General features: G+C 32.6%; 3 protein-coding genes across 4 annotated transcripts; 1 reads left to right on the forward strand and 2 right to left on the reverse strand.

The window, feature by feature from the left end:
* Positions 1-2,266: 2,266 nt before the first annotated feature.
* LOC104649573 (uncharacterized) lies at positions 2,267-3,913 on the forward strand. The gene is made up of 4 exons (XM_069296015.1): positions 2,267-2,705; positions 2,814-2,903; positions 3,084-3,424; positions 3,557-3,913. The coding sequence occupies exons 1-4, from the start codon at positions 2,267-2,269 to the stop codon at positions 3,911-3,913; spliced, it is 1,227 nt and encodes a 408-aa protein (XP_069152116.1).
* A 2,599-nt stretch (positions 3,914-6,512) lies between these two features.
* LOC138347707 (uncharacterized) lies at positions 6,513-11,305 on the reverse strand. Its single transcript, XM_069296017.1, has 9 exons — positions 11,186-11,305; positions 8,502-9,112; positions 8,300-8,408; positions 7,744-8,178; positions 7,576-7,671; positions 7,386-7,526; positions 7,206-7,310; positions 6,818-6,880; positions 6,513-6,740 (listed from the first exon to the last, which is right to left on the reverse strand). The coding sequence occupies exons 1-9, from the start codon at positions 11,303-11,305 to the stop codon at positions 6,513-6,515; spliced, it is 1,908 nt and encodes a 635-aa protein (XP_069152118.1).
* Positions 11,306-12,359: 1,054 nt separating this feature from the next.
* Positions 12,360-19,587, reverse strand: LOC101262505 (B3 domain-containing protein Os01g0905400-like). 2 transcript variants are annotated; one of them, XM_010320745.3, is made up of 6 exons: positions 19,473-19,587; positions 18,489-18,649; positions 17,062-18,004; positions 14,965-15,042; positions 14,698-14,822; positions 12,360-12,867 (listed from the first exon to the last, which is right to left on the reverse strand). In XM_010320745.3, exons 2-6 carry the CDS (start codon positions 18,603-18,605, stop codon positions 12,625-12,627), a joined length of 1,506 nt encoding a protein of 501 aa, XP_010319047.2. In that variant the 5' UTR covers positions 18,606-18,649; positions 19,473-19,587; the 3' UTR covers positions 12,360-12,624. The 2 variants fall into 2 exon arrangements, with proteins under 2 accessions (XP_010319047.2, XP_010319046.2); XM_010320744.4 differs by having other exon boundaries at positions 19,385-19,555.
* Between the last annotated feature and the right edge of the window lie 6,567 nt (positions 19,588-26,154).

The raw sequence follows: 26,154 nt of genomic DNA on the forward strand, positions 1-26,154 counted from the left end.
TTAGTATCACTAAGAAGAGAGTAGAGTTTGCAATATGTATTAGAAATGTATTTTCATGAATAAACATTATATTATACGTATCTTGTAAATTATGTGATTCATATCACTAGGAAAATGAGTGATGGTTGCAATATGTATTATAAATGGATTGCTCATGTATAAAACTTATATTATATGTGTCTTATAAAATATTTTAATTTATCACTAAGAAAATTAGTGACGGTTGCGATATGTATTAAAATGGAATGTGGATGTCTTATACATGTATTATTATATTAGTGTGTTACCTAATTTATTCTTGTTGGTATCACTAAGAAAAGAGTGAAGCTAGCGTGCAATATATACTATAAATGTACTATTCATAAACAAAACATGTATTATATATATCTTATATATTGTATCACTAAGAAAAAGAGGGACATTTGTACTACAAATGTATTGTTCCTATATTATTAATGTATTAAGAGTCTGTTGCTTAAATTCTTTTGGTTGATATCATTAAAAAGAGTGAAGTTTGTAATATGTAATATAAATGTATTGTTCATGATTTTAATACAATTTTAATGTAATTATGAAACATATCTAATACAATTTTAATACAATTGCGATATAGTTTCATAAACTTCACTTTTTCGAGTTCAATCTAATATTTCTCCTAAAATCAATTATAAACTTAACCAAACCCTCTTGAAATAAAGATATAAATTTCAAACAACATTTTGAATGATTTGTAGGAACAACATATCCAAACTAATCACAAATTCGTAAAATTCAAAAAAAGAATTTAAAATTTGAAGTTTTATAATGACCATCAATGGTAAACTCTTCTTGTTGTAATTTTACAGATTTGAAAATTATGTTTTAAACATGATTTGTACAAATTTTCTTCTTTTCATTTTTTTTGGTCGTATTTTTAGGTAAAAATAATAAAATATGAAAAATTAATTTGTTATTTAAATGAAAATTTTGAAAGAAGAATTAATTTTTAAAAAAAAGAAATGAAAAGAAGAGTAATAGGATAATAATGACAGAGAAATAAAGATGATGAAGAAGAAGAATTAAAAAAAGTAAAAATTATAGGAACCACATATTATAAATACAAAATGACCTTTTATCCCTTTTAGAATTGATATTACTAAAAATTCCTTAAAATTCAAGAAAGAGGGATACATCCAATTGGCACGGGATACATAAGTCCTGCTACATCATATTGGACATCTGATGCGATTAATTAGGAGTAATTACCGTGATTTCTGTTATTATTAACTGAAATCACGTAATTAATGCTTTACAACTTGTGTAACTGATTAGTAAATTCAAATTTTAAATCAGATTAGCTTCATAATTCAAAATTATTCTTGTAAAAGTTGATCTGCATACTAAGAATTCAAATTAAAAAAAAAGTTTTGAAGATGAATATCTCAATTCTGCTGCGGCATTCTGGAATTTGGGTAAGCGATGTTAATTATGAAGGTTACAAAGTTGATGGAATTGTTGTTGGCCATTCCATTTCATTTGTGAATCTGAAAACGTTGATTTTATCAGAGCTTGAGATCGACACTGTTACAAAGGATATTGAAATCCGATACATTGTCGAGGGAAGCTCATGTCCATTGAAAATAAAAAACGACATGGGTGTGAAACTTTATTTCGAAGTAAAAAAGAATGCATCTGGAATCGGCATGTATCCGCTTTGTATTGATACAACTGATAAAATTGTTGGGGAGAAACGTAATTTTGATTGTTCATCAGGTGAAGTCGTATGTGTGGAAGGTACCAAAAGAGATACTGAAGCTCTTGCCCTGGTCGAGTCGAGAATTTGTGACATTGATTATATTTCAGAATTAAATGCTACGAATTACATAACTGATTCCAATAGTACTAAAGTGAAGACTGGGCAGTTGTATAAGGACAAAGGAACACTCGTTGTTGTAATGGCTAAATATAAAATAAAGAACAACTTCAATTTTCGAGTGAAAAGATCGGATAAGAAAAGGTATTTGAATGCTTACTCTATGATCTGATTAGTTTTCTCTATTATATTTTTATTTATAGTGTATCTGATATATAATTATAAGCAGTCTATATCTTGTTGTGATATTTATAGCATTGCTTTTCTTATATGAATTAAGTCAATAAAAATTTTTGGACAGCTATGTGTTGGTTTGCTTCAGCGACCAATGTGGATGGACCTTAAAATCATCTTGGAGAAAAAAAATCTGATGTATTCAAAGTGAGATATTTCAATAGTGAACATAAATGTCCGATGCGGGATAGGATACTAACAAAAGTACAAGCAACAATTGGATTTATTAGTGGTTTGACTGCCCCTAAAGTGGTAAATCATAAAAGAATCCATACACCTCGAGATGTAATTGAAGATATTAGAGAATTGTATGGGGTTGAGATATCGTACCAACAAGCATGGCGTGCTAGAGAACGTGCACTAGAAATGCTCAAGGGTAAGCCATCCAAAGGATATAAACAGATGTCGAGATACATATGGATGCTAAATAATGTGTATCCAAATTCATATATAAGGATGCAAAAGACGGAAGATAATAAATTCATGTATCTGTTCATAGCACTAAGATCGTTGATAAGAGGGTTCGACTACTGCAGGCCTGTAGTTGTAGTTGACGCTGCACATCTTGGCGGGGCATACAAGGGTACTTTTGTATCAGCAAGCACACTCGATGGTGCAGGTATGTGTTATAATTCTGATGTAATGTATAACTTATTTTATATTTATATTATATATTAGTGTAAACATTGTGTATTGTGAATTTAAATGTGATATTCTTTGTAATTAGGATGCATATTGCCATTGGCATATGGTGTTGTAGACACTGAAAATGACTGTTCGTGGACATGGTTCTTCGAACATTTCAAAAATGCATTTGGTGAGCGTGAAAACATGTGTATTGTATCGGATAGAAATGAAAGTATCATAAAGAATGTAAGCATTGTATACCCATATGTACCTTATTGTGCATGCATATGGCATCTTTGGAAGAATGTATGTTCAAGATTCTAAAGGAGTAAAGAAACATTAAGTGATATATTTTACTTAATGGAAAAAGCATACAGAAAGGAAGATTTTGATAAATTAATGGCTAAGGTCGTGAAAGTTGATCATAGGGTGAAGGATTACCTTGAAGAAGCTGGTTATGAGAAGTGGTCAAGAGTTCATTCAACCATAAACAGAGGTAGAATGATGACTTTGAACATCGCTGAGTGTATCAATGGATGCCTTGTCGATGCACGTAAGTTAACTATAATAGACTTCTTGGAGGAAGCTAGACTTCTATTTGGTAGTTGGAACTATAAAAATAGAGAAATAGCGTCATATACAAAGGACACATTGGGCGGAAGATTTGAGGAGATATTGATTGTAAACGCATCTAAAAGTTCAAAGATGAAGGTATTTATCAATTTCCTTAAATTTATGTTTTATGTATCAGATACAAACTGATTTTCAATGTTAAGTGTTGTTTTGAAAATGATATATAAATTGTATATTACGTAATGTATCACTAACTTCTTAAATTTTTAGGTTGTTCCATCATCTGAATATATTTTCACATTTCATGAAGCCGGAAAAAGATACATTGTATGCCTTGAGAGGAAAACTTGCACATGTGGAAGGTTTCAACATGATGAGATACCTTGCGCGCACACAATTGCAGCTTTGAAGCACAAGAATGTTAACAATTTGCATCCATATTGCTCTGATTACAGCAAGCCGTATGCATTAGAAAAAACGTACGAGGTTGTAATGGTTCCAATGCCAGATAAGGAGGATTGGAACGTTCCAGAATATGTTTTAGATGAAATTGTCCGGCCACCTAGGTATAGAAGGTTGGCTGGCAACCAAGAAAGCGAAGAAAGAAAAATGCGGATAAGAAAATAACAGTGAACAATAATTGTTGTGGGCAGTGTGGACAAGAAGGACATAACAGGAGAACTTGCACTTTCTTCCCGAAAGAGAATTGAAAGAATGTTTTAAAGAAGGACATTAGTGTTCATGGTACTTATATCCATTTTTTTCTTAAGAATTTGGACTAAATAAAGTGTATTGGTTACACAACTTAATTTGATGTTCAAATATATGACTTTGAAGTTTAATTATGTGCCAAATTTAAACTCCAACTTTTTATAAATAAATAGATTCAACAGTGGTGCGTTTTCAATGTAACAGTAATGCTATAGGATTTTGTTTGTGTATGTGATGTATCATATACATGCATATTATTGAAAAGATGTTATATGTTCCGTGTATATTGTATTTTGAGTTATTCAAGTGTACAAAAAAATTGACTTGTTCAATTGTTTACTATATGATTCGTGTATACATCCTTATGAGTTATAAATTTGATATATTATATTCAACAGTGTTGGGTTTCAATGTAATAGTAATTCAAGATGAGTTTATTTATGTCTATTATGTATCAGATACATTCATATGATTGAAAATATGTTATATTTTTCGTGTATACTCCCTTATGAGTTAATCTAGTGTCCTAAAACTTGACTTGTTCAAATGTGTACTACATGTTTCGTGTGTACTGCCTTATGAACTATAATTTTGATATATTACATTCTAGTGGCGCTTTGCCCTGTAATATTAATTTGTGATTAGTTTGTTTATGTATATGATGTATCATATACATTCGTATAATTCAAGTTGCTAAATATATAACTGCAATATTTGTACATGTATATATTATAACTTATGTATCATATACATCATTTTTATAAGTGAAAAATACTTAAAACTCAAATAATAATGTATCATACACATTAGAACTTAAGTGTCATATACTTCATTTTGTAAATTAGCTGTCAAAATTACTTACACTGAAAAACTAAAAATTTTGTACCTTAACGTTATAAAGCAACAACTGTGTCTAAAACAATAACTTGAAAAAACATAACATTAATAACTAACAAACTATTGTAATACCAATAAGCTTTTAGAAAAACACAAAAGATAATTGTCTTCAACACAAAACAACATAAAAACTTGTTCATCCTGTCCCAGCTAATTACTAATCTATGTTAACAATGTCATCTTCAGTTGGTGTTGTGAATTGACCCTTAGGCTTTGGTGGATCGTCATTATTACTTATGTATCTACCATTGACCTTGTCGCTGCCATATCTCCATAACAATGCAGCATATCTATTGCATAGGTAATTTGCAAGATGTCCATCAGTATCAGGTGGTATAACAAGTTGGTCACTCAAAAACTCTGCAAATGTAGCTACGTATAACCCGCAGTCCCTACAACAAAATACGTAATATAAATTTGTAATTAGCTTACACATATATTGTAGACCAGAATTGAAAATACTTACAGGCTATTGCCTTCTTGTTGCATGATACCTTCAGCGTATTCAATGTTGAAAGGAATATTTGACTCTAAAGGTACACCAGTTTGTTTGTCCTTGTATGCATCAAGAACTGACCAGTTTGTCCGCTCATTGTTTTCAAAGAAACCACTGTCAATCAGGTAAGAAGGTAACATCCTTGACAATTTTTTTATCTCGTCAGAATATACACATTTCCTTGTGCCCAAAGAAGAGTCATACACGCGTATCAACCTCTTATTCAATTCAACCACACCTAATACCCAATGAAAATCTCCATCATAATTGATCGGAATATAAACATCATCCACCAGATGCCATGGTAATCCAGCTGGTATTGAAAAACCTTTCATGACGTTGATTATTGACCTCTCATGTACTGATACAGCTCTTGCACGATCAAGGTGTTCTTGGGTACTAATATCATCATCAGCCTCATTGTTATAATACCTATCATGGGTATTGTTGATATGTGCGTTGAACAAACAGTTGACTGTTGTGTATCCGTATTGATCCATGCTTCGAAGTTTTGATTTTTTACGAAGGTAGTAAAAAATAACATCGATGTGCAGCAAATAAAATATCAAAATAATTATACATTTTAAAAACATTTAATTAAAAAAAAAATACTAGTTGCTGAAAGTGATATATGATTTTGATATGTATAAATAACATACGAACACAATGTATCATATACATCATTGTAAAAGCATCTATTTATAAAAATACCTGATCAGTCCAACAGTTCTTTGGCTGAGACATGGCATAAAACCAATTCTTATTTGTCGGAAAAGCAACAACATAATTCATCATTTCAAAACCCAATGAAGATGCTTTTGATTTATATTTATCTTCTGATGGTTTCCTATAGCATTAAGCGTAATGAAAAGATGTTATTCAAAATTGTAACAAGCTGCATTTTGAAAATTTAACAGATTCAGTACAATTATATAAAACTTACTTTTTTTAATGAGCTTTAAGAAGCGCTGTAGTAACCCACTCAATAAACTCATCAATCAGATATGAAGGGGCTTGGTTTGTGATCTCACATCCTTGAAATGGAAAATTTGGACGAATTACATTAGTCATGACCGCTTTTCCTTTTTCACTTGACCCAAATGAAGTTAAATAAGGGGATTTTCAGTTTCTCGAAGGCATCCGAATACGTGCATGAGGAGTATTTATTTCGCTTCGGACAACAATATCTGTGATTGGAATATCAATTGGTAATTGACTGTCCGAAAGCAAACATTGATTTTTGGTAAACTCCTGTTGATTTGCATTAGTAGGCAGACTTCCTAGATCAGCAATAAGCGTATTCATGGCTTCGCGTGTATCCGGAGATATTGAACCAGATGGTGTAGAATCCTATATGGTTTACACTGATAATTAAAAATATATTGATAGACATATGATATTGATATGATACATGAAGATTAAATTACCGATATATCTTCGTTCATTGTTCCTTCAAATAAATGATGAGGCGTTTGTGCTGATGGAGCATCCTGAATAAAAATTGTACTGATCAATTCAGGATACCTTAAACATCAAATTATTATACACAAAATGATTGTTAATGTATCAATAACAGATAACAGCAAACTATTTATAGTATAGATGAGACAAACAAATTTAACTAGTCACATGGATATGTATCTTGCAATGGAATGTATCACGTACACAGTAAATAAAAAAATATAGTATAATACACAGTAACTTGGAAAATACATATGTGAACAGTAAAATACATGTATCATATTAATCCAATTAAACTGCAATGTATCATAATGATCAAATAAAAACAGCAATGTATCATAATAATATAATTACCTTGCTGTGTTCACATGTATCATCAGTATGATGACTATCTGAATTTGGGGATTGAAGTTCTAAAACATCCTTCATTACTTGATGATTCTTCAATGTATCTTCAGTCTTTATTTTTTAAAGAAAATTAAGTTAATGATAAATTATATAATTTTATATACAAATTTAATAAAGTAATTAAACCTGATTGTCAACATCAAGTTCCATTTGTATCGGAGAGGTTGCTTGGTGTCCATCATTGCTTTCTTCATCGGAAACTTCAACCATGTGCGGTGTAGACTTGCCGCCCATATCCTTCATTAAATTAATTTGTAACATAATGACCTATGAAATTTATAAAACACAATGAAAATACACATACACAATACATTACCTTTGATTGTTGGCCATCCTCCCTATTCTTAGAATTCATCACCTTAATGTGATTAGCCTTTATCAAATTCACAAGATACTCAAATTTATTGTCAACCTATTCAAAAAAAATTACACATTCAAATTTATATTTAAGAATTAACATTAAAAAATAAATATCGGTTCTTACGTATTCCTTCATATGTTGTTTCAGTTCTTCAATATCGGGATATACAGACTTATCTTTTGAGACTTGTGAAGATACATGGGCAGAAGATACATTAGCAGGCGGGGTATGTTCTTCAGCTGGCATTGAGAATGACTGATTTAATTGCGGCTTTGACTGCTTTGACAAAGTTTTCAAACCCTTTGTTTTATGTGTATCAGTATTCTTTCTCCTCTTGGGTGGTGGTGGAGATGATGTATCAGATACACGAGATGATCTTCTCAATAAATGATCAGGAGGGCTTGTTGAAAAATCCTCAAAACCCGACTTATCTTTAGTATGCACTTTTTTTGCACCAACAGGTGGCGTGGATACTTCATTTCTGTTGACCTCTTGACTATCGGGTAAATCAAGGGATTCCACCTCATCTTGCGTTAGTGCAATGTTTGAACAAGTATTCTGCAATTAAAATGTTTTAATGTTATAACAATGTTATGTATAACAAAAAAACTATTATTTACAACAAAAATTATAAAGCTTATTGATACAATATTAAAAGATAATTTAAAATTAATGTTACCTCGGAGAAAATGCTAGTCATTAACTTTTCATATTTTGGCTTTTCAGCCACCACTGTGCAATTACATATCCTCGGAATACCATTCGCCACTTTAACAGCAAGGTCTGGACTTAGATTAGATGCACATTCATAAATCCAAACGTTGAGTGCATAAGGCATACCAAATAAGCGATACATCTGTTTGCTTTGGTTGAAGTCTTACCTAAGTGATGTAATCAGCTTATTAAATGCAATCTGACCCCAAGGATACATTTCATACCTACCATCTTCGACCATTAGAAATTCTTCTATACTTATGAAGGTCTCACCAAGATGGCATAACAAGAAAGTATTGATGAAGTATAGTATTGCCATTTCCACAGATTCCTGTGTGGTCTCCCAATTACCCATTGCAAAACGTTGTATCAATCGACTCTTGGTTATAACCGTGGGACAATCAGGGAAATATTTTTGTAATAACCGGCTCTGAGTGGAATTAGGATATGAAAATTCCCTAACATTTCCTTTGCATTTTAGGCCAGTTACAATGGCAAATTCCTTCATTCCAAACACCAATACATTCCCATTAGTATGACGAACATGCAGTACATCTCTATTTTCATGTCGCACCTCCAACAACAGCAAACACTTGGTAATCTGACCCTGGAAATTACATTTTGGAATTTCCAAATATGGTCCAAAAATTATTTTCTTAAACAGTGCAACGCCTTCATCTTTTATTGATAATTTGATTTTATTCACAAAATCAAAATTGAAAGTCGCTCCTAACCTCAATGGATGTGCTGGAATTTTTTTAATAACATAATTCATGCCCTGTTTATACAAAAAATAAAATAACATAATTCATGCCCTGTATTATATGAATGTATATGATACATCATAATCATATTCCTAAATTACATAGAAGTTATCTGATTTATATGATCATATATTATTATAAGAGGGAACCAAAAAAGTTAAAAGTTGAATTACGATTTTACCCTTATTATATTATTATAAGAGGGAACCAAAAAAGTTAAAAGTTGAATTACGATTTACCCTTATTATAAATTTAAATGTTATAAAGATATTTAACTATTTAATTTAAATATTAAATTATATTATTTTAATCAAAATGTTAATGACTTTTCCACTTCTTTAGAATAATTTTTAATTAAAATATCTAACTTAATTTATTTTCTTGAAATTATTTAAAATATTATTTTTTTCGTTTAATATTTATTTCGGGATTCAAAGAATTTTGATTATCAAAGTTGAATTACTTTTTTGCCTTTTACTTAATAAAAATATTTAATAAACAAAAATAACTAATCTAATTAGTAGTATTGTTTAAATTGTTACACAATCTAATTAAATAGGAGTAATATTTTAATTTATCACTCAAATTACAACAGCCTATATTCAATGTTTTGGAATCTATATTCAATGTTTTGGAATTGCTAGCTTTTTCATCTTCCTAAAATTGTCCTCTATTCAATATTTTAATTTCGTTTCAACTTCCGGAAATTATGAAACATTAATGTGAAGTTCATGAATCTATCAAGCCCTTAGTATAATTTATCTTTTACTATATAATTATATATGCATTTATCCCATTAATTTTAAATTTGTTATTTCTTTTAATTTTCATCCTTTAGAAAACTTTTCATGTACTCTATTAAGTTTTATATAAATACACATAACATTTTTTTTAAAAAAGCATAGGATGCAGTTCCAATTGATTTGCATAGTAATTTAGATAAGTGTATTACTATTCAAATTATATCATACGATTGAAAACTTGAGATTCTTATAGCTGATTGCATATTTGAGGCAACAATGTCAAATAACCATTTCGTGGTAGTTTACCTATCAGGTGATGTTGATTAATTAGTTAAAATTGTTGTGTCTTTATTTTGTTATTCTTTAATTTATCTTACACTTTAATATATGTAAGTGCATGTATTACTATAGAAAAAAAAAATGTTATATATGAGATTATATACTTTAGAGGTTTAATAAAAAATTTGAAGTTATTAGTTTAATATGGTGGTGCAATGCATGAAAAACATTGATTTTAATAGTTTGTCATGTTACATTCAATATACATATATTTTACTAATTATGTATGTTGAATTCAAAAAAGAAATGACTCAAAAGTTTAAATCAGACAAAAAGTAATCTGCTCTTTCAAATCTATACAACTCATATTATTTTCTTAAAAAAATTACTTAACGTGAAATATACGTGCAACGCACGTATTCGAGAACTAGTACATTTTATAATTGGCAACTATAATATTATATAAAAACCTTCATATTCGGTTTTAAGTGAATGTATATGATACATTATATTCAAAATTATAAGAAACTTGATTTATAATATGTATATGATACATCTTATTAACTGATAACTATAAAAATTGTAAATAAACATTGTGTATCTGATACATCCTACAACTGTACCACACAGTTTGATTTTACTAAATACAACACACAAAAGGAAACATATTATAGACTTAAAACTGAAAAACACATGATGCTTTTACTAGTCGATAACAGAAATTTACTGAAAAATCTTAAAATTTTACAGACATAGTGCTTTCACTGATACACAACTCAAAATCATTGACAAGCATTATGAATCTGATACACACTATAAATTGTACAAAACATGTTGGTTGTACTTTAATTTGAATTTATTGAATCAATCTTCATTGTTAAAATGACTTTTAATTTCAGTTTACAAACACATACAACAATTTAAAATTAGGGTTTTATCAACAAAAACACAAATTTATGAATTTTAAACACATACCTTAGGAAGTGTGGGTCTTGAAACAGTTGATGTAACTTTTCTTGGCCTTTTTTTCTGGATTTATTCAGTCTTCTTCTTTGGCTCAAGTACATTGTTGTTCTTCATCAATAATGGGTCATGCAATCTCTTGGATCTGTTCTCAGCCCACATTTCATCATCCGAATCATAAACACGTCTAGAATCACCATCTCTAGATTTACACTCTTCCATAATATTTGTAAACTCACACGATGAAGAGAAAGAAGGAGACTAAAATGTTTACCCTTTAAAAACTTAGAAAATCTGGTTAGAAAGAAAGAGACTCCTACAAAATATCAAATAGATATGGCTGCAAATTTGTACTTGAATTCAAATTTTGTTAAACTGCAAACGTGTGGAATGGGGAATTCAAATTAGACAATTATACACCTAAAACGTAGGGAAATAAAAAAGGAATAAAAATTAATATGGTAAATTTTAATTGGGGCTGTTAATGGGGAAGTGGGTAGCTTGAAATAGGATTTTGTTTTAGTAAAGTAAAACTTGCCAATTAGGTGAAAAAAGGGTGGGAATCTTTATGTATCTTTCATATTTTTTTTATTGGGGGGAATAAGGAATTTTTGAAATTTTTATAATAAGTAGGGATAAATGGTTATTAAGATAATTAAAGGAGTGTAATTAAGTAATTTTTCCTTAAAAAAAAGAAAGAGATAAAACGCCCAAGAAAGATGCAAGTGACAATACATTAATTTTAAAAAATTGTTATATTTAGTAAGAAAAATTATATTATCATAAATGATGAATATTTTTTCAATATAACATATTTATGTGATTTACCCATTTAATAATGTCCCCTTCAGAATATGTTAATACCTACTGCAACATTTTTTGTCGGTTCATATTTACGAGTGATATCTTGTTGGTATACACAATTCTCCAAACTTGAAAAGATTCATATGAAGAGATATAAGTAAACTTTCATTGGACTTCTAATAATAAACATTAAATGTTATCAATAGTTAATGTGTATTCATCGTACAACTATTTTATTTATATCTTACATAAATTTTAAAAAATCTTAGACATGGTTAACAAAATCTACAGATTTATTATTAAGTATATAAAGCCATCAAAAAAAAAATAGAAAACAAATATTGATTAATGACAAAAAGAGTTTCATTTTTCATAGCATGTGTTTTTTCTAAATTCTTGAAAGTAATTAAATAAAATTTTCAGTTTTCATATCGAAAAAAACAGTATTATACATTAATCAAACTCAGTAATATGCCAAACAAAATGAAACATTTGCTCTAAGATTTCATATTCCATTACAAAAAACAGTGTACCATATATACAAATGAACTTGATTTTTTAAGAAAAGTATTCACATAATAATCCATGAGTTAGTGGCCTAGCCAGGCAACAACTAAATGTAGTTCAAAAACAATTTATGAGAAACTGGCATAGCTCCTTTTGTCATTCCTCTTGTAACTGCATATAAAGTAAACAGCTCCAAGTACTTCTTTGGCATCTTACCTTCATTTCCACTTTCAGATTTTGCGTATATCAAATATGCAACCGCGCTGATTTACAAGTTGAAACAGGCATTCATCTCCTGGATTCAGGCCATAAGTTGCAGTAACCTGTTTCCAACCACATGTCAAAACATTAAAACCTGATCTGCTATTATAAAGTGTAGGCCAGATTCTTTTATCTTGTCCTCGGAGATAAATAATCATCCTTCCTAGCTTTGCCTTTTGCGGTAAATATTTTCTCCAGGATTCTGGTAATTCCTGCAGAGATTTAAAGGAGGTCCAGATTCAGTAACAGCAATGTAATGTAAGTGCTGCTTATCATGGTATCCAGATGATGAAAGGATCAGAACTTTCGAAAAACAATGTAAATGGCAGGTCTTGATTCACAAAAAGATTAGTGTTACTTTTCCTATATGACATCTTCCGCTTTAGAATATAAACCAAAGAATCAAAATATCTTATTTGCAAAGAGAAACTTAACAGAATGTTTAAAACAATGTAAATGGCAGGTCTTGCTTCACAAAAAGATTAGTGTTCCTTTTCCTATATGACATCTTCCGCTTTAGAATATAAACCAAAGAATCAAAATATCTTATTTGCAAAGAGAAACTTAACAGAATGTTTGTGTACGCAAGAAGTGATGGAATAAGACAGTTGCTTTGAAGAAAAGAAGTATAACAAAGAGAGGTCTTACCAACCAATTGATTCCCTCTACTTCGAGAAAATCATACCTCACAGTTATTCAAGGACATCCAAATAAGAAAACATATTCGTCAACTTTAGATTTAAAGAAACAGTGTCCTGCTTCTCAGGCGCTAAACTTGAAACATAATAGTAAGTTGATCAAAGTATGAATAATAAGTTATTGTGTGTCCAGTGTGTGTGATTACGAGATGCCTATTTTGAACAAATTAGAGCAGCAAAAAAGACAAAAGTTATACCAAATCCGGTGTACATGTATTTTTTTATTTCAACGTCTGAGTTACAAAGTAATCATAACTTTACTTCAATGTTCAGAATTTTCAGAAAACAGTTTATAGTGTTAAGCCTAAAGGTGTCCTGGGAAAGACATTATTCCCTCTTAACATCTTCTTATTAAATGCAAAAGTTTGATGAAAAGAATGTCAAAAGCTTAAAGAGGATGCATCTTCAGTGGTAAACTCACGACATATATCGACTCGAGCAGTCTGCAAGCCAGTATTGATGAATATTCATAGAGAACTGATAGCATCCATGGTGGAATACCTCTATTAGGACTTGATGAAGTTCAGGAAGCTAAAGAGATGGCGGCATGCAATGTTGCTGGCCTTCAATGGAAAATCAAAAAGATGCTCATCGTGGAAGAAGAGCCCAAAAATTGTGACTAAGAGTGGGATAAGCACAATATTTCATGGTCCAAGTCCAAGCTTGAGAGCATAAAGATTGGGGCCCATATGGAGCACAAAAGGAACTAAAAAGCAAGCCCAAGTTGGGCTGAATTACACGTCCAAATGGTCTGGAAATTATACTCAAAAGAGCTGAAATCTGGCTTGTATTTGTTTGGTTCAAGAATTGCCACTTCCTTAATTTGTTAGGTAGTTTTGTGAAGTGTGACATTGATTTTACATGTTTTCCTAGTTTAACTTTACCTAGTTTTCTAGTTAGATTTTATTACTTATTATTTCCATAAAATTAGAATTCAAATCTCATGACGTCTAGAGAGGGGTGCACGATTTGCCCTTACATACAGAGTTCTTTACGTTTTTCGGACACAACATTGTTATGGATATTATTGAGAGATTTTTTACTTACAGTTTACAATACACTAGCTGGATTTTTTTATCATGTACATACTTGGTATTTATCTTATACAAGTAAAAACAGTTCTTACCCGATTAATTGAAGAAAGTAATTAATTTTACACAAATTGTTGTCTTTAATTGTTCAATAAGGGGATCTAGATCACTTCCATTCTTAATTTTTATTTTGGCATTATTTTCTTGTATTTCATTCAACTAACCCGCTTTGTATCAAAACCACACCAAATAGTAGAGAATTGCAATCCACCAACAAAATGACGGAACGAATGATATTTTAACTAGGTGTTACCAGAAAATCTCGGCCATCGATCTCCACCAAACATGAATAGCTTCCTGCATTAAGGGATCGTGCGTCTCCTGAATCAGCAGGCTCACTTTTGATGACTTTTTCATTACCATTTGCATACTCTCCTCCTGAATCATGTACATAACAAACAGCAAGAAGATGCTTAAAGGCAGTTCAAAGCAAAACACCAACATGCCATAGGCATTTATGAAAAACGAAACCGGATTAAATAAGTTGAGAAGATATATAAGAATGAAATAAAAAACTCACCATGTATTGCTCTAGCAGGAGAAAATGCTTCTGTTGTTATCTCCTCAAATTCTTTCTTCACTAGCATTGCTTCCCTAGCTTCATGTGGAAAAAATATTTACCAATGTAAAATCCTTTAAAGTCACAAGATAAGGATCATGTCTACTAGCCAATCAAGTGAAGCTCAAAATCTCTCAGGCCAAAATTAAAACCAACAATTTCATGTCAAAAATTCTCAAGTCCTACTTTGGATATGTGATTGGATTCAATATGGGTAACGGTTTTGCTTCTATTTTAGAAAGTTTAAGATGAACACGAAAGGCTGAAAGGAGGAGGAAATAAGCTGGTGATGGAGAGTGGTATGGCCTCAGGGGCATGTAAGGGGAACATGTGATAGGAAAGGCTCGTCTTTTGGGATGGAAGGAGTAGGGGCCAGTCAAAGGCCAATGTCCTAATACAGAGGACATGATCAGTACAACCAATTAAGTAGTAATCACAAGTTAGCTCATATATTGGTAACTCTTAAGTACTGAATCCTAAAATTTCAAATGGAATAATTGATTTCATATTTCCAAAATGAACAAGTCCAGTACTCGAACGAATTCCAATCATAATTTGAATCAGACGAAATAAGAGAAGTTCCGTAGTTCTTGAGATTTATATCTTAGGACATAATCATTAAGAATATTCTACACAATACTGCTATGATTCTATTGACTCTCAACACGACCACTCAAACTTCAAGTTGGTTGTATTATTTCTTAGTTGGAAAACAAGATATACTCAAACGCCATTTGAAATAGCGAATAAAATCATCAGAAAGAAAAGAATGGTAAAGTCTTCCCTCGTGAAAATCATCGGTTAATTCACAGCTCTAAAATGACAGGTGCTTCTTACACCATAAAGAGGTACTGGGATGAAAATGTTTGGAACATCATGGACTTAGATTTAACTGATACTTGAAGAGCAACTGAAAAAGTTGTTGGATTAATGACTGGAAAAGTTGATATAAGAATAGGCCGAATAAAGGTGGAGCTGACCAGAATGGACCAAAAAGAAGTTAGGCATTGTTAGGACAAATACAAAGATGAAACACAGTACCTCTGGAACGATTGCTAAAAATGAACTGATGCTACTGAGACAATCATTAGAAAGAGGAGTTGTGCAACAGGGCATGTCACCAAAAAGAGGTAAAAATAGTAAAACTCAAAAGGAAAATGTTGGCAAAATCGACAGTGTGAGACGCTGGTAGTGGAAGCTAATTAAGTCTCAACCAAGATCCTGAAGATTCTGTTACCAAGTAAGCAGAACAGTTTCAATGGAATGGGATGTCAATATGTAAGAGAGCTCTGCATATAAGTTGAGTTTCTTGAGGAATTCCAGATTGTTGTGATATCGCCATTAAGGATTTAATCATTCACGAGATGATCAAGAAAAACAAATTTACAACTCCAACAATAAATAGAAATACAAAAACCCCACTTGCTCTGAGGGAAGCAATTAATAATGACATAGATACTGCTGAAGCCAAATCTTTGAGTCAAACATGGAAGGTAGAAATGACATTTTCACCCGAGGGAGTTGGAAAAATCGTAGAAACTGTGAAAACACGTGAGAAATTAGATGGATACGACAAAAAGATGAAAACCGAAGAAGGGTTATACTGATGTGGACTGGAAGAAGACAGAAAATTAGTTTTTGAAGCTGATGATTGAAGAACAAAATTTAGGTTACAATTAATCAGCAAAATGAACAAAAGGCTTCCCTGTACTCACTAACCTACAAAGTTGAGCTTTATGGAATCTAAATGCAGCCTGAGACTGCATTTTTGTTAAAGAAATTGACCTTGGACCTACCTCAACCCAAACGATAGCTCATGCGAAGAGGATTGACCAAGACCATAGAAGGAATCCATGTACCATCCCACAAACGATATGGGACCCCAACAATTTGGTACAGCTCAAGAGTCAAGACTAAGGTCAAGCTCAACATAGTGTCAGCAAAACCAATTTACAGCTGAGTCATCACTGCCTCAAGTATATAACCGTAATATCCATATTCAAAACAATACAACAAAAAAAACAATCCTAACAATTTGTTGTGAACAAAAAAGCTTACCAAATTGAGATGCTTCATTGGATTTCTTATATTTTGGATACCGCAGTGGAATATCCTTTGCTGGACTACTAATCATATTGGTTGCCCTGATTCCAGCCTCAAGCTTTGACCACGGTGCTTTTGAATTCAAGTTGTCGATCTCAACATTTAAATTTGATTCTGTTTGTGATCTAAAATTGGCTTCAACCTGATTATCCTTTCCAATGTCACCTTTAAAAGGACTGCTAGTTCCTACTGTAAGAGGTTTGCTTGCTGGCATTTCAAAACTTGACAGATGCAAGCACAACCTGTCATCTTCTTGATCATACTGAGCATTTCTATCAATCACACAACATGATTCATCCACATCTATAGCTGAATGTACTGATTGTCCCTTCCCAATGTCAGCATTAATGTTTGTTGTGAAGTTGGCAGTATTTGGCTTGTATGTGACCTTTTCAGACTCTGATTCAGCAGATGTTTTAAAGTTGGCAGCATTTGCCTTGTATCTGACCTTTTCAGACTCTGATTCAGCAGATGTTTTAAAGTTGGCGGTATTTGTCTTGTGTGTGACCGTTTCAGACTCTGATTCAGCGGATGTTTTACTCTTTTTCTTAACTGAATTTATATCAGCTGTTTGAAACAGCTCAGCCGGGGCAGTTGCTTCAAGGTAAGTCCTTGCTCTTTTTCTTCCGTTGCCAATATCACTGCAGGACTTCTTTTCACAACCACTTGTTCCAAATATTTTTACAATGAAGTGCTGACCCGGAACATAGTGGAAAACCAAGAAGTCGCCCACATCCAAACCATGGTCTGATGAAAATTTAGGCCATCCCTGACGGATAGAAAGTGAACCCTTGTGGTTACACACTGTTACCCTCCATCTGTGTCCACTTGAGTCCTCCAGATAAGTTTCCTGATCAGTCAGGTGTGGAACTGATCGAGCAAACTTGGGGGGAAAAAACTGGAAAGTAAATGCGCAGAAATTAAAACTACGAAATACTACATATGGATACACAACTCGGATGCAAAGTTAATGAAACAGGTTTACAATCAAATCCTTGGAAGTTGTTTGAGTTCTAGATGGAACAATGATTTCTAACACAATAAATGCCAAAGAGAATGCTAAGAGTAACTAATGCATTTATGCAAGATATGTTCTATTGAAAATAAAGCATGAAAATTGGTTTGTTATCTACATCAGTATTGTCATAGCTCATGAATTCTAAAACTTGAACAGCTACTGCAAAGATTGTCCAACCTGTATTAAACAGATAGTATTGCACTCAGTTTAAGCAAAAAGGATTTCACCAACAAATATAAATTTATACAAGAATAACTAATTACAAATATGGTGATCACAAGTCAAAACCAACTATACATTCATAAAACAAATACTTTAAACTAAGTCGATAAAATAAGCATAAAAACAAGGAATTAAAACTTACCAGAACTTGTAAGAAACTTTTGTCAATCATTACTTTAAAGAAAGAAAGAACCCCCTTTCCATGAATAAACATGCAGTCCTTCTTGCACCCACCACATGCTTCGTTTTCGCATTCCATCTCCTCCCTATACAGAGTATGCTTCCCCTAACAACTTCTAAATCCTACAAAGTGTATAAAAATATCAACTTGGAAGTTCAAGTTTAAAAAATAAAGCAAGTATTTTTACTAAATACCCTTAATAAATAACTATAAAAAGATGTTGCTCTTAAGTACTCTTTCCGTCTCTTTTTACTTGTCCAATTTTAACTTTTTAGTTGTCCATTTTTTGATAAATCAAAAAGAAGACGAACTTTTTACCTATTATAATCAAAATTTATTTAAAGAGTTAATGTTTCTGAAGAACAATAGGGTTAAAATTTTAAATTCACGATGTCAATTATAATTTTTTTTTATTAGTTATGGACAAGTAATTACGGAGAGAATATCCGAGTTAATGTAACACAAATAGGACGTTATGACGCTGCTACACAAGCACAAGTAGAATCTGCAGAGGCAGAAGCAGCTATCAAAGGGGGAAAATCGAAATTCGACGCAGTTAATAGCTTGAATGTTGATTGATGAGTAACAATAATTAATTAAGTCTCCATAACGACGACCCTTCAATTTCTAGGGTAATGTTTTACTGAAATCAGTTCCATGCATGCTCTGTGGTCAAGTCATTTGAAGCAGAAAAAATTAATGCTACCATTTTTTCAAGCTAAGTTAGCCATCACCCAAATCAGCTATTAGCATGTAGACCCATTCGAAAAATTATGGCTATATACCGATTCAGATCAGCTAAAAAATCAAAGAAAAAAACCAAAAAAAAAAAAAACTCTTGCAGTCTGATTACACACCTGGAGAGGAAATAGTACAGTCTGAAAACAGAGGAAAATTGCAAGGTGAGAGCAAGCAAAACTCTTCGTTAGAGAAAACTTTACTCACTATTGATTTAAGCTGCAGAGCTTGCTTTGTCCGTTGCTATGTCCAAGAAAACAGTTTCTTTTTCTTTTTATTTGTCCATCTGTATCTTAATGGACACAATCACCTAATATATAAATAACGATTCACATGAAAAATTGTGGAATCAAGCACAATATTAGAGTTATTATAATAGAAACAAAGTAATTCAATTTAAAAAAATCATGACTATTTATGTGAGATAAGATAGGTAAAAATTAAAATAATGAATTTTGACGAAGCTAGACTAAGAGTTGTAATAATTGGGCTAAAATTTAATAGAGAACTTTCACATATAGTCACTCAAAAATAGTCTAATTACTCTCCATAACTATAGTTAGATAATTACAATTCGTAGCTACATGTTGTAGGGAGGAGAGAGGCGAGCAAGACCGGGAGAGAGAGGAGAGAGGGCAAAAAGTGGAAGAGAGGTAAATTGTATGTGTATATCGCTTAGATAATTGTATATTAGAATATGTAGTATATATGGCAGGAGAGATTTGGAGAGGGAGGAGAGAGGAGAGCGAGATTGGGAGAGGGAGGAAAGGGGCGAGCAAGATTGGGAGAAAGGGCAGAGAGTGAGAGAGAGGTGAATTGTATATGGATATTGTATATTATGCATATGCATTTGTATATATGGCAAGCGAGATTGGGGGAGAGAGAAGAGAGACGAGCGAGATCGGGAGGGGGGGGAGAGAGGCGAGGAAGAGATGGTAGAGAGTGGGAGAGAGGTGAATTCTATATGTATATGATTGGATAATTGTATATTATACATATGTATTTGTATATTTTGACGAATTATACATACACAAATGTGACTAATTATATAAATTTGAAGTCAACCCACGTAATTAATGTATAATATTAGTCGTAAGTGATAATCATTGCAAATTATAGCTATGGTGAGTAATTAAGTAGTATAGTTTTATTTAATCGCGTAATTTTCTCAAATTTAATTGTTGCGTTTGAGAAAATTATATAGTTAAAGCCTTAAGTTAATTAAATATAAAATTATAAAAACTTATACATATAGTATAATTTCTTGGTTCAATTCGGTTATTTTACAAGGTTTTTTTAAGAAAATAACTCAAAATCAAACCAAATAGTATTTTCAATATTTAGAATCAAGCTCAATCAAACGTCAACTTTTAAAGTCTATTTGATTCGAATTACAGTTCGATTTGATTTTTTAATCATAATCATGAGCAACCCCAATAATAATAACCTTAGGCACACTCAGTACATGTGCATCAATTTTACTTGTAAGCGTTTAGCATCAATTTATTAGGAGTCGTTTGATTGTTAATTAAAGTTATGTATTGATTAGTTATGTTTGAAGAGATTAACACCATCGATTTAACTCCATTGATGATCTTCTACTTGAGCTTGAAAGCTTTAACTTGAGAGCAGATTGTGAGAAGAAGAAGTGTATATTGCATTGATTGTGAATTAGTTAAAATGAATACAATATGAGCCTATATATAACCTTGATGAATAGCACAACTAACTTCTAACTAACTATTGGAAACTAACAACTTGTAACTAACAACTTGTAACTTTGTAACTAACTATTAACTAAAACTACTGATTTGTTACTAACAGAAAGTTAATGGTATTGATATTATATTCTCATCACCCCCCCTCAAGTTGGAGGTGATGCAAACACAGACAACTTGTGTAACAAAGAACTGTGTTTAACTCCAGTTAAAGCTTTGGTGAGGATGTCTGCCAACTGTAAATCTGTGGATATGTGATGAAGTGTGATTAACCCTTGATGAAGCTTAGTCCTTACAAAATGGCAATCAATCTCAATATGTTTTGTTCTTTCATGAAAAACTGGGTTCTTGGCAATGTGAACTGCTGCTTGGCTATCACAATGAACATGTATTGGTAGAGAACACTGCACATTCAACTCATTCAGCAACCTCTCAAACCATACTAGCTCTCCCACAACCTCTCTTATTGCCCTGTATTCAGCTTCAGCAGATGACAGTGATACTGTTGCCTGCTTCTTGGATTTCCAGCTGATAGGACTATCTCCCATAAGAACTAGGTAACCACTAACAGATCTCCTTGATTCAGGGCAAGCAGCCCAATCAGAATCACAGTATGCACTCACAGTAAGATCAGCCTTGTTTCAAATAAAAATACCCATAGTTGGATCTTGTTTCAAGTACCTGAGCACATGGTAGGCTGCTTTCAAATATGGTTCCCTGGGTGATTGCATGAACTGACTCATATGTTGTACACTATAGGATATGTCCATTCTAGTGTTAGTTAGGAAGTTGAGTTTGCCAATCAACTTCTTATATTGAGAAGGTTCAGTCAATAACTCACCATCAGTGGTCTTCAATTTTTCAGTGGAATCAAGTGGTGATGAAGTAGTTTTGCAACTCAACATATCAAAATCTTTCAGAAGATCAGAAGTGAACTTCCTCTGAGAAACAATAACACCATCATCTCTGTACAATATTTTCAGGCCTAAGAAGTAATGTAGTTTCCCCAAGTCCTTTATTTTGAATTGGTCATGCAGGAAACACTTTAAGGAATTGATTTCATCAATATTATTCCCAGTCATGATTATATCATCCATGTATATAGCAACAAAAACCAAGGAACTCCCATTCTTCTTGTAGAACAAGGAATAGTCACTGTCTGAATGTTGATATCCCCTTGAACACAGACTGTCTGCTAGCTTCTTATACCATTGCCTACTTGCCTACTTTAGCCCATACAAAGATTTCTTTAATTTGCACACCATGTTATCACATCTTGTTGTAAGACCTTGTGGAGGTACCATGTAAACTTCCTCATGTAAATCACCATGCAAAAATGCATTATTCACATCTAGTTGATACAGGTTCCAACCTTTCTTAACAGCCAATGAAATCAGTGTTCTAACAGTAGTCATCTTCACCACAGGTGAAAATGTCTCACTGTAATCTACTTCAGCTTGTTGTGTATAGCCTTTTACTACCAGCCTTGCCTTGAACCTTTCTACACTTCCATCAGCCTTATGCTTTATTTTGTATACCCATTTACAACCAATAGCCCTTTTTCCATCAGGTAACATGACCATTTCCCTAGTATCATTAGCATGTAAGGCTTCAAATTCATGTGTCATGGCTTGCTGCCAAGCAGGGTGCAATATTGCCTCTTCAAAGGTATTAGGTTCACATTCATGTGAAATAGCTGTGACTAGTTGCTGGCTATCAGGACAAAGACTATTGAAGCATACATGGTTATTGTGAGAGACAAAAGTATTGAGGGAATGTAATTTAGGTAGAGTATATGTATAATCCTTTAGATAACTAGGAGTATTTATTGTTCTGGAAGTTCTTCTAGGTTCTTGTGTTGTAGAATCAACAGATGTTGTTTCATGTATGTTAGTGATATTGGTTACTTGATTTTCAGTGACTTCATGTGGTGTAAGATTGTCCAGCATTTCATCAATAGCAAATATGTTTGTTTTTCCAGGCATACAAGGCATGTTAGCAGAATGAGTAAGCATCTTTAAGACAGAACTAAAACTAGAGTCATCATCAGGAACATGAACAAAAGGAAACATTCTTTCATGAAAAACAACATCTCTGGATGTATGAACTTTCCTTGTAGCTAGATTTAAGACTTTGTATCCTTTTGTATTGAATGGATAACCAACAAAAATATGAGGAATGGCTCTTGGTTCAAATTTATCCTTGTGAGTCTTTAAAACAGTTGGAAAACAAAGACAACCAAAACTCTTTAGATGAGAATAGGTAGGTTGTTTAAGGTATAATATCTCATATGGAGATTTGTTTTGAAGAAGTTTAGATGGCAATCTGTTTATTATGTATGTGGCAGTCAAAACACACTCTCCCCAGTATCTCAAAGGCAACTTTGATTGAAACAACAGTGCTCTTGCTGTTTCAAGTAAGTACTTATGTTTCCTCTCTACCACCCTATTTTGTTGAGGTGTATATGGACAGGTCCTTTGGTGTATAATGCCTTTGGTTTGAAAGAAATGTACAGCTTCAGATGAGGTAAATTCTAAACCATTGTCTGATCTTATGGTTTTCAACTTGGTTTGAAACTGGTTTTCTATGAGGGACACAAAAGCTTTGATGGTTTGAAGAGCATTACTTTTGCATCTTAGTAGTTGTGTCCAAGTGGACCTACTGTAGTCATCAACCATGGTAAGAAAATAATGGTAACCATCATGAGTAGGAATGTGATATGGTCCCCATAAATCAACATGTAGTAGTTCAAAAGTTTTGGTAGTGATAGATGTACTTTCTGGAAATGGTATCCTAGTTTGCCTAGCCATAGGGCATATATTGCATGAAAAAGGTTGTTTAGGAGAAAAGTTTACAGGTATGGATGTTATATTCCTCATCTTTACAAAGGGTACATGTCCTAATCTAGCATGCCATAAAAGTTCATCATCATTGTATGTGTGACTAGAGACATCAGCAAATGAAAGACATTTATCATTAGAATGAGAAGAAGATATAGTCTTACAATTTTCTTTATTTGCAGTAGAAATTTGAGACTGTCTTACAGAAGATACATTGTGAAACTTTGAAACAAGATGACAACTAGAGTGAGATGACTTTTCTTCAGCAGACTTGCAGCAATTGTGACACTTTTGACACAAGAAATATAGACCATTCTTGGCCTTACCAAGCTCCAGAGGGCTCTTCAGAGAAGGGCCCTGCAATAAGCAAGAAAATTTATCAAAACTGATGACTCCATTAAGTTGTAGTGCTAAACAATGAACAGAAATGAGATTAAACTTGAAGCTGGGTACAAATAACACTTTGCTTAGAGTTAACACTGGATTTAAACAAGCATCACCAACTTGAGTCACTTTAACCTTGTAACCATTTGGAAGTGATATTAAGAAAGGATATGGAAGTGTTCTAATATTTGTGAGAGTGGTTTTATCATAAGTCATATGATGTGATGCTCCTGAATCTATTATCCAAGAGCCAGCAGTTAGCTTAACACATTCACAAGAAAGATCACCTATATCATTCATAGAGGAATAACAAGCAAGTATACCTGCCAAATTCACAGCCCCATTCATCATGCTGTTTGAATTATCAGAATTAAAACCTCCATTTCCAGTTTGTACATTTCCCAAGATGTTGAGTAATTGTTCATACTGATCTTTGGACAGGTTTATTGGCATCTGCTTTCCCATTTGAGGCTCTTCCTCAGATTGTTGTGCATTCATATCAGAAGTACACATGTTTGCTGCAGGACTTGTTTTTTTTCCCTTTTGAAACTTTAGATTGGATGGATATCTATGAAGTTTATAACATCTATCTCTCGTGTGTCCTGATTTCTTGCAATAGTCACATACTAAGGTAGACTTATTGATACTTGAATTCCCTCTAGACATATTGTTACCAGAACTGGATCCAGCCCCTTTAGATGAACTATAATCTGTTCTAAATCCTTTGTAACCTGCATTATTATTGTATTGTCCATAGGCATTGAGAGAAGTAGAATCCAAGGCTGTATGATTATGAGGCTTTACTTCTCTTTGCTTTTCTTCTTGGCATAGAATAGCAAAAGCTTGAGCCATGCTAGGAAGAGTGTTCATCATGAGAATACTACCTCTAACAGTAGTATACAATTCATTTAACCCCATCAAAAAATGTATCAATCTTCTGTGTTGCTCAGCCTTTTGCAGTTTTGTTTTACCTCCACAAGAACACACACATGTGCGTTGAGAATTAATGTCAACTGTGCTCATCTCCTCCCACATCTTTTTCATTGTTGTGTAGTACTTAGTGATGTCTAAAGTACCTTGAACAAGCTCATTTATCTCCTTCTGTAACTGATACAATTTACATCCATTTGTTTGATCATATCTTTCCTCTAATTCTGCCCATAACTCCTTGGCATTATTCACATATTGCAGGCTATCACGCAACTCTGGAGACAAAGAATTCAAGATCCAAGATGTGACCATATCATCACATCTTTCCCACTGCATGAAGTTAGGATCAGTAGATATATGCTTCACGATTGCTCCATTAATAAAACATGTTTTACTTTTAACTGATAATGCTCTGAGGACTGCTCTCCTCCAAGATCTGTAACCAGTACCATCGAAGACTCCAGGTAACAATGATGATCCTGCATTCTCTGAAGGATGCAGGTAAAAGGGACTGGAAAAATCCAAACGAGATGTGGTTGAACTAGAAGCAACATCTCCAACTTGAGTGCCAGTCATTGTGTTTCTGTGAGAGATCTAACACAAAAAAAATAATCTAGAACTTGCTAAATTCCAGCTATGAATGTGTTTCCTCGATCAGAAAGAAAGAAGAAGAAACCAAAATGAATTCACAACACAACCTCTCAATCAATCGATCGAATCGGTTGATAACAACAACAAGATGGTTCACAGTTTGACTTCGAAACAGGACCAATTAGACACCAATGCTCTGATACCATGAAGAGATTAACACCATCGATTTAACTCCATTGATGATCTTCTACTTGAGCTTGAAAGCTTGAACTTGAGAGCTTTAACTTGAGAGCAGATTGTGAGAAGAAGAAGTGTATATTGCCTTGATTGTGAATTAGTTAAAATGAATACAATATGAGCCTATATATAACCTTGATGAATAGCACAACTAACTTCTAACTAACTATTGGAAACTAACAACTTGTA

Source organism: Solanum lycopersicum, chromosome 3 (assembly GCF_036512215.1).
Source record: "Solanum lycopersicum chromosome 3, SLM_r2.1".
In the NCBI taxonomy this organism is placed as follows: Eukaryota; Viridiplantae; Streptophyta; class Magnoliopsida; order Solanales; family Solanaceae; genus Solanum; species Solanum lycopersicum.

Coding starts and splice junctions, on each gene's coding strand:
- LOC104649573 (XM_069296015.1), top strand. CDS start 2,267: ATGCGGGATAGGATACTAACAAAAGTACAAGCAACAATTGGATTTATT. Junction 2,904..3,083: donor ACATTTCAAAAATGCATTTG/GTGAGCGTGAAA, acceptor TAATGGAAAAAG/CATACAGAAAGGAAGATTTT. Junction 3,425..3,556: donor CTAAAAGTTCAAAGATGAAG/GTATTTATCAAT, acceptor TTAAATTTTTAG/GTTGTTCCATCATCTGAATA.
- LOC138347707 (XM_069296017.1), bottom strand. CDS start 11,305: ATGGAAGAGTGTAAATCTAGAGATGGTGATTCTAGACGTGTTTATGAT. Junction 7,672..7,743: donor AACAACATATGAAGGAATAC/GTAAGAACCGAT, acceptor TTTTTTGAATAG/GTTGACAATAAATTTGAGTA. Junction 7,311..7,385: donor AACTTGATGTTGACAATCAG/GTTTAATTACTT, acceptor TAAAAAATAAAG/ACTGAAGATACATTGAAGAA.
- LOC101262505 (XM_010320745.3), bottom strand. CDS start 18,605: ATGGAATGCGAAAACGAAGCATGTGGTGGGTGCAAGAAGGACTGCATG. Junction 18,005..18,488: donor AAAGTTTCTTACAAGTTCTG/GTAAGTTTTAAT, acceptor TTTACTTTCCAG/TTTTTTCCCCCCAAGTTTGC. Junction 12,868..14,697: donor TCGATGGCCGAGATTTTCTG/GTAACACCTAGT, acceptor AAATCTCTGCAG/GAATTACCAGAATCCTGGAG.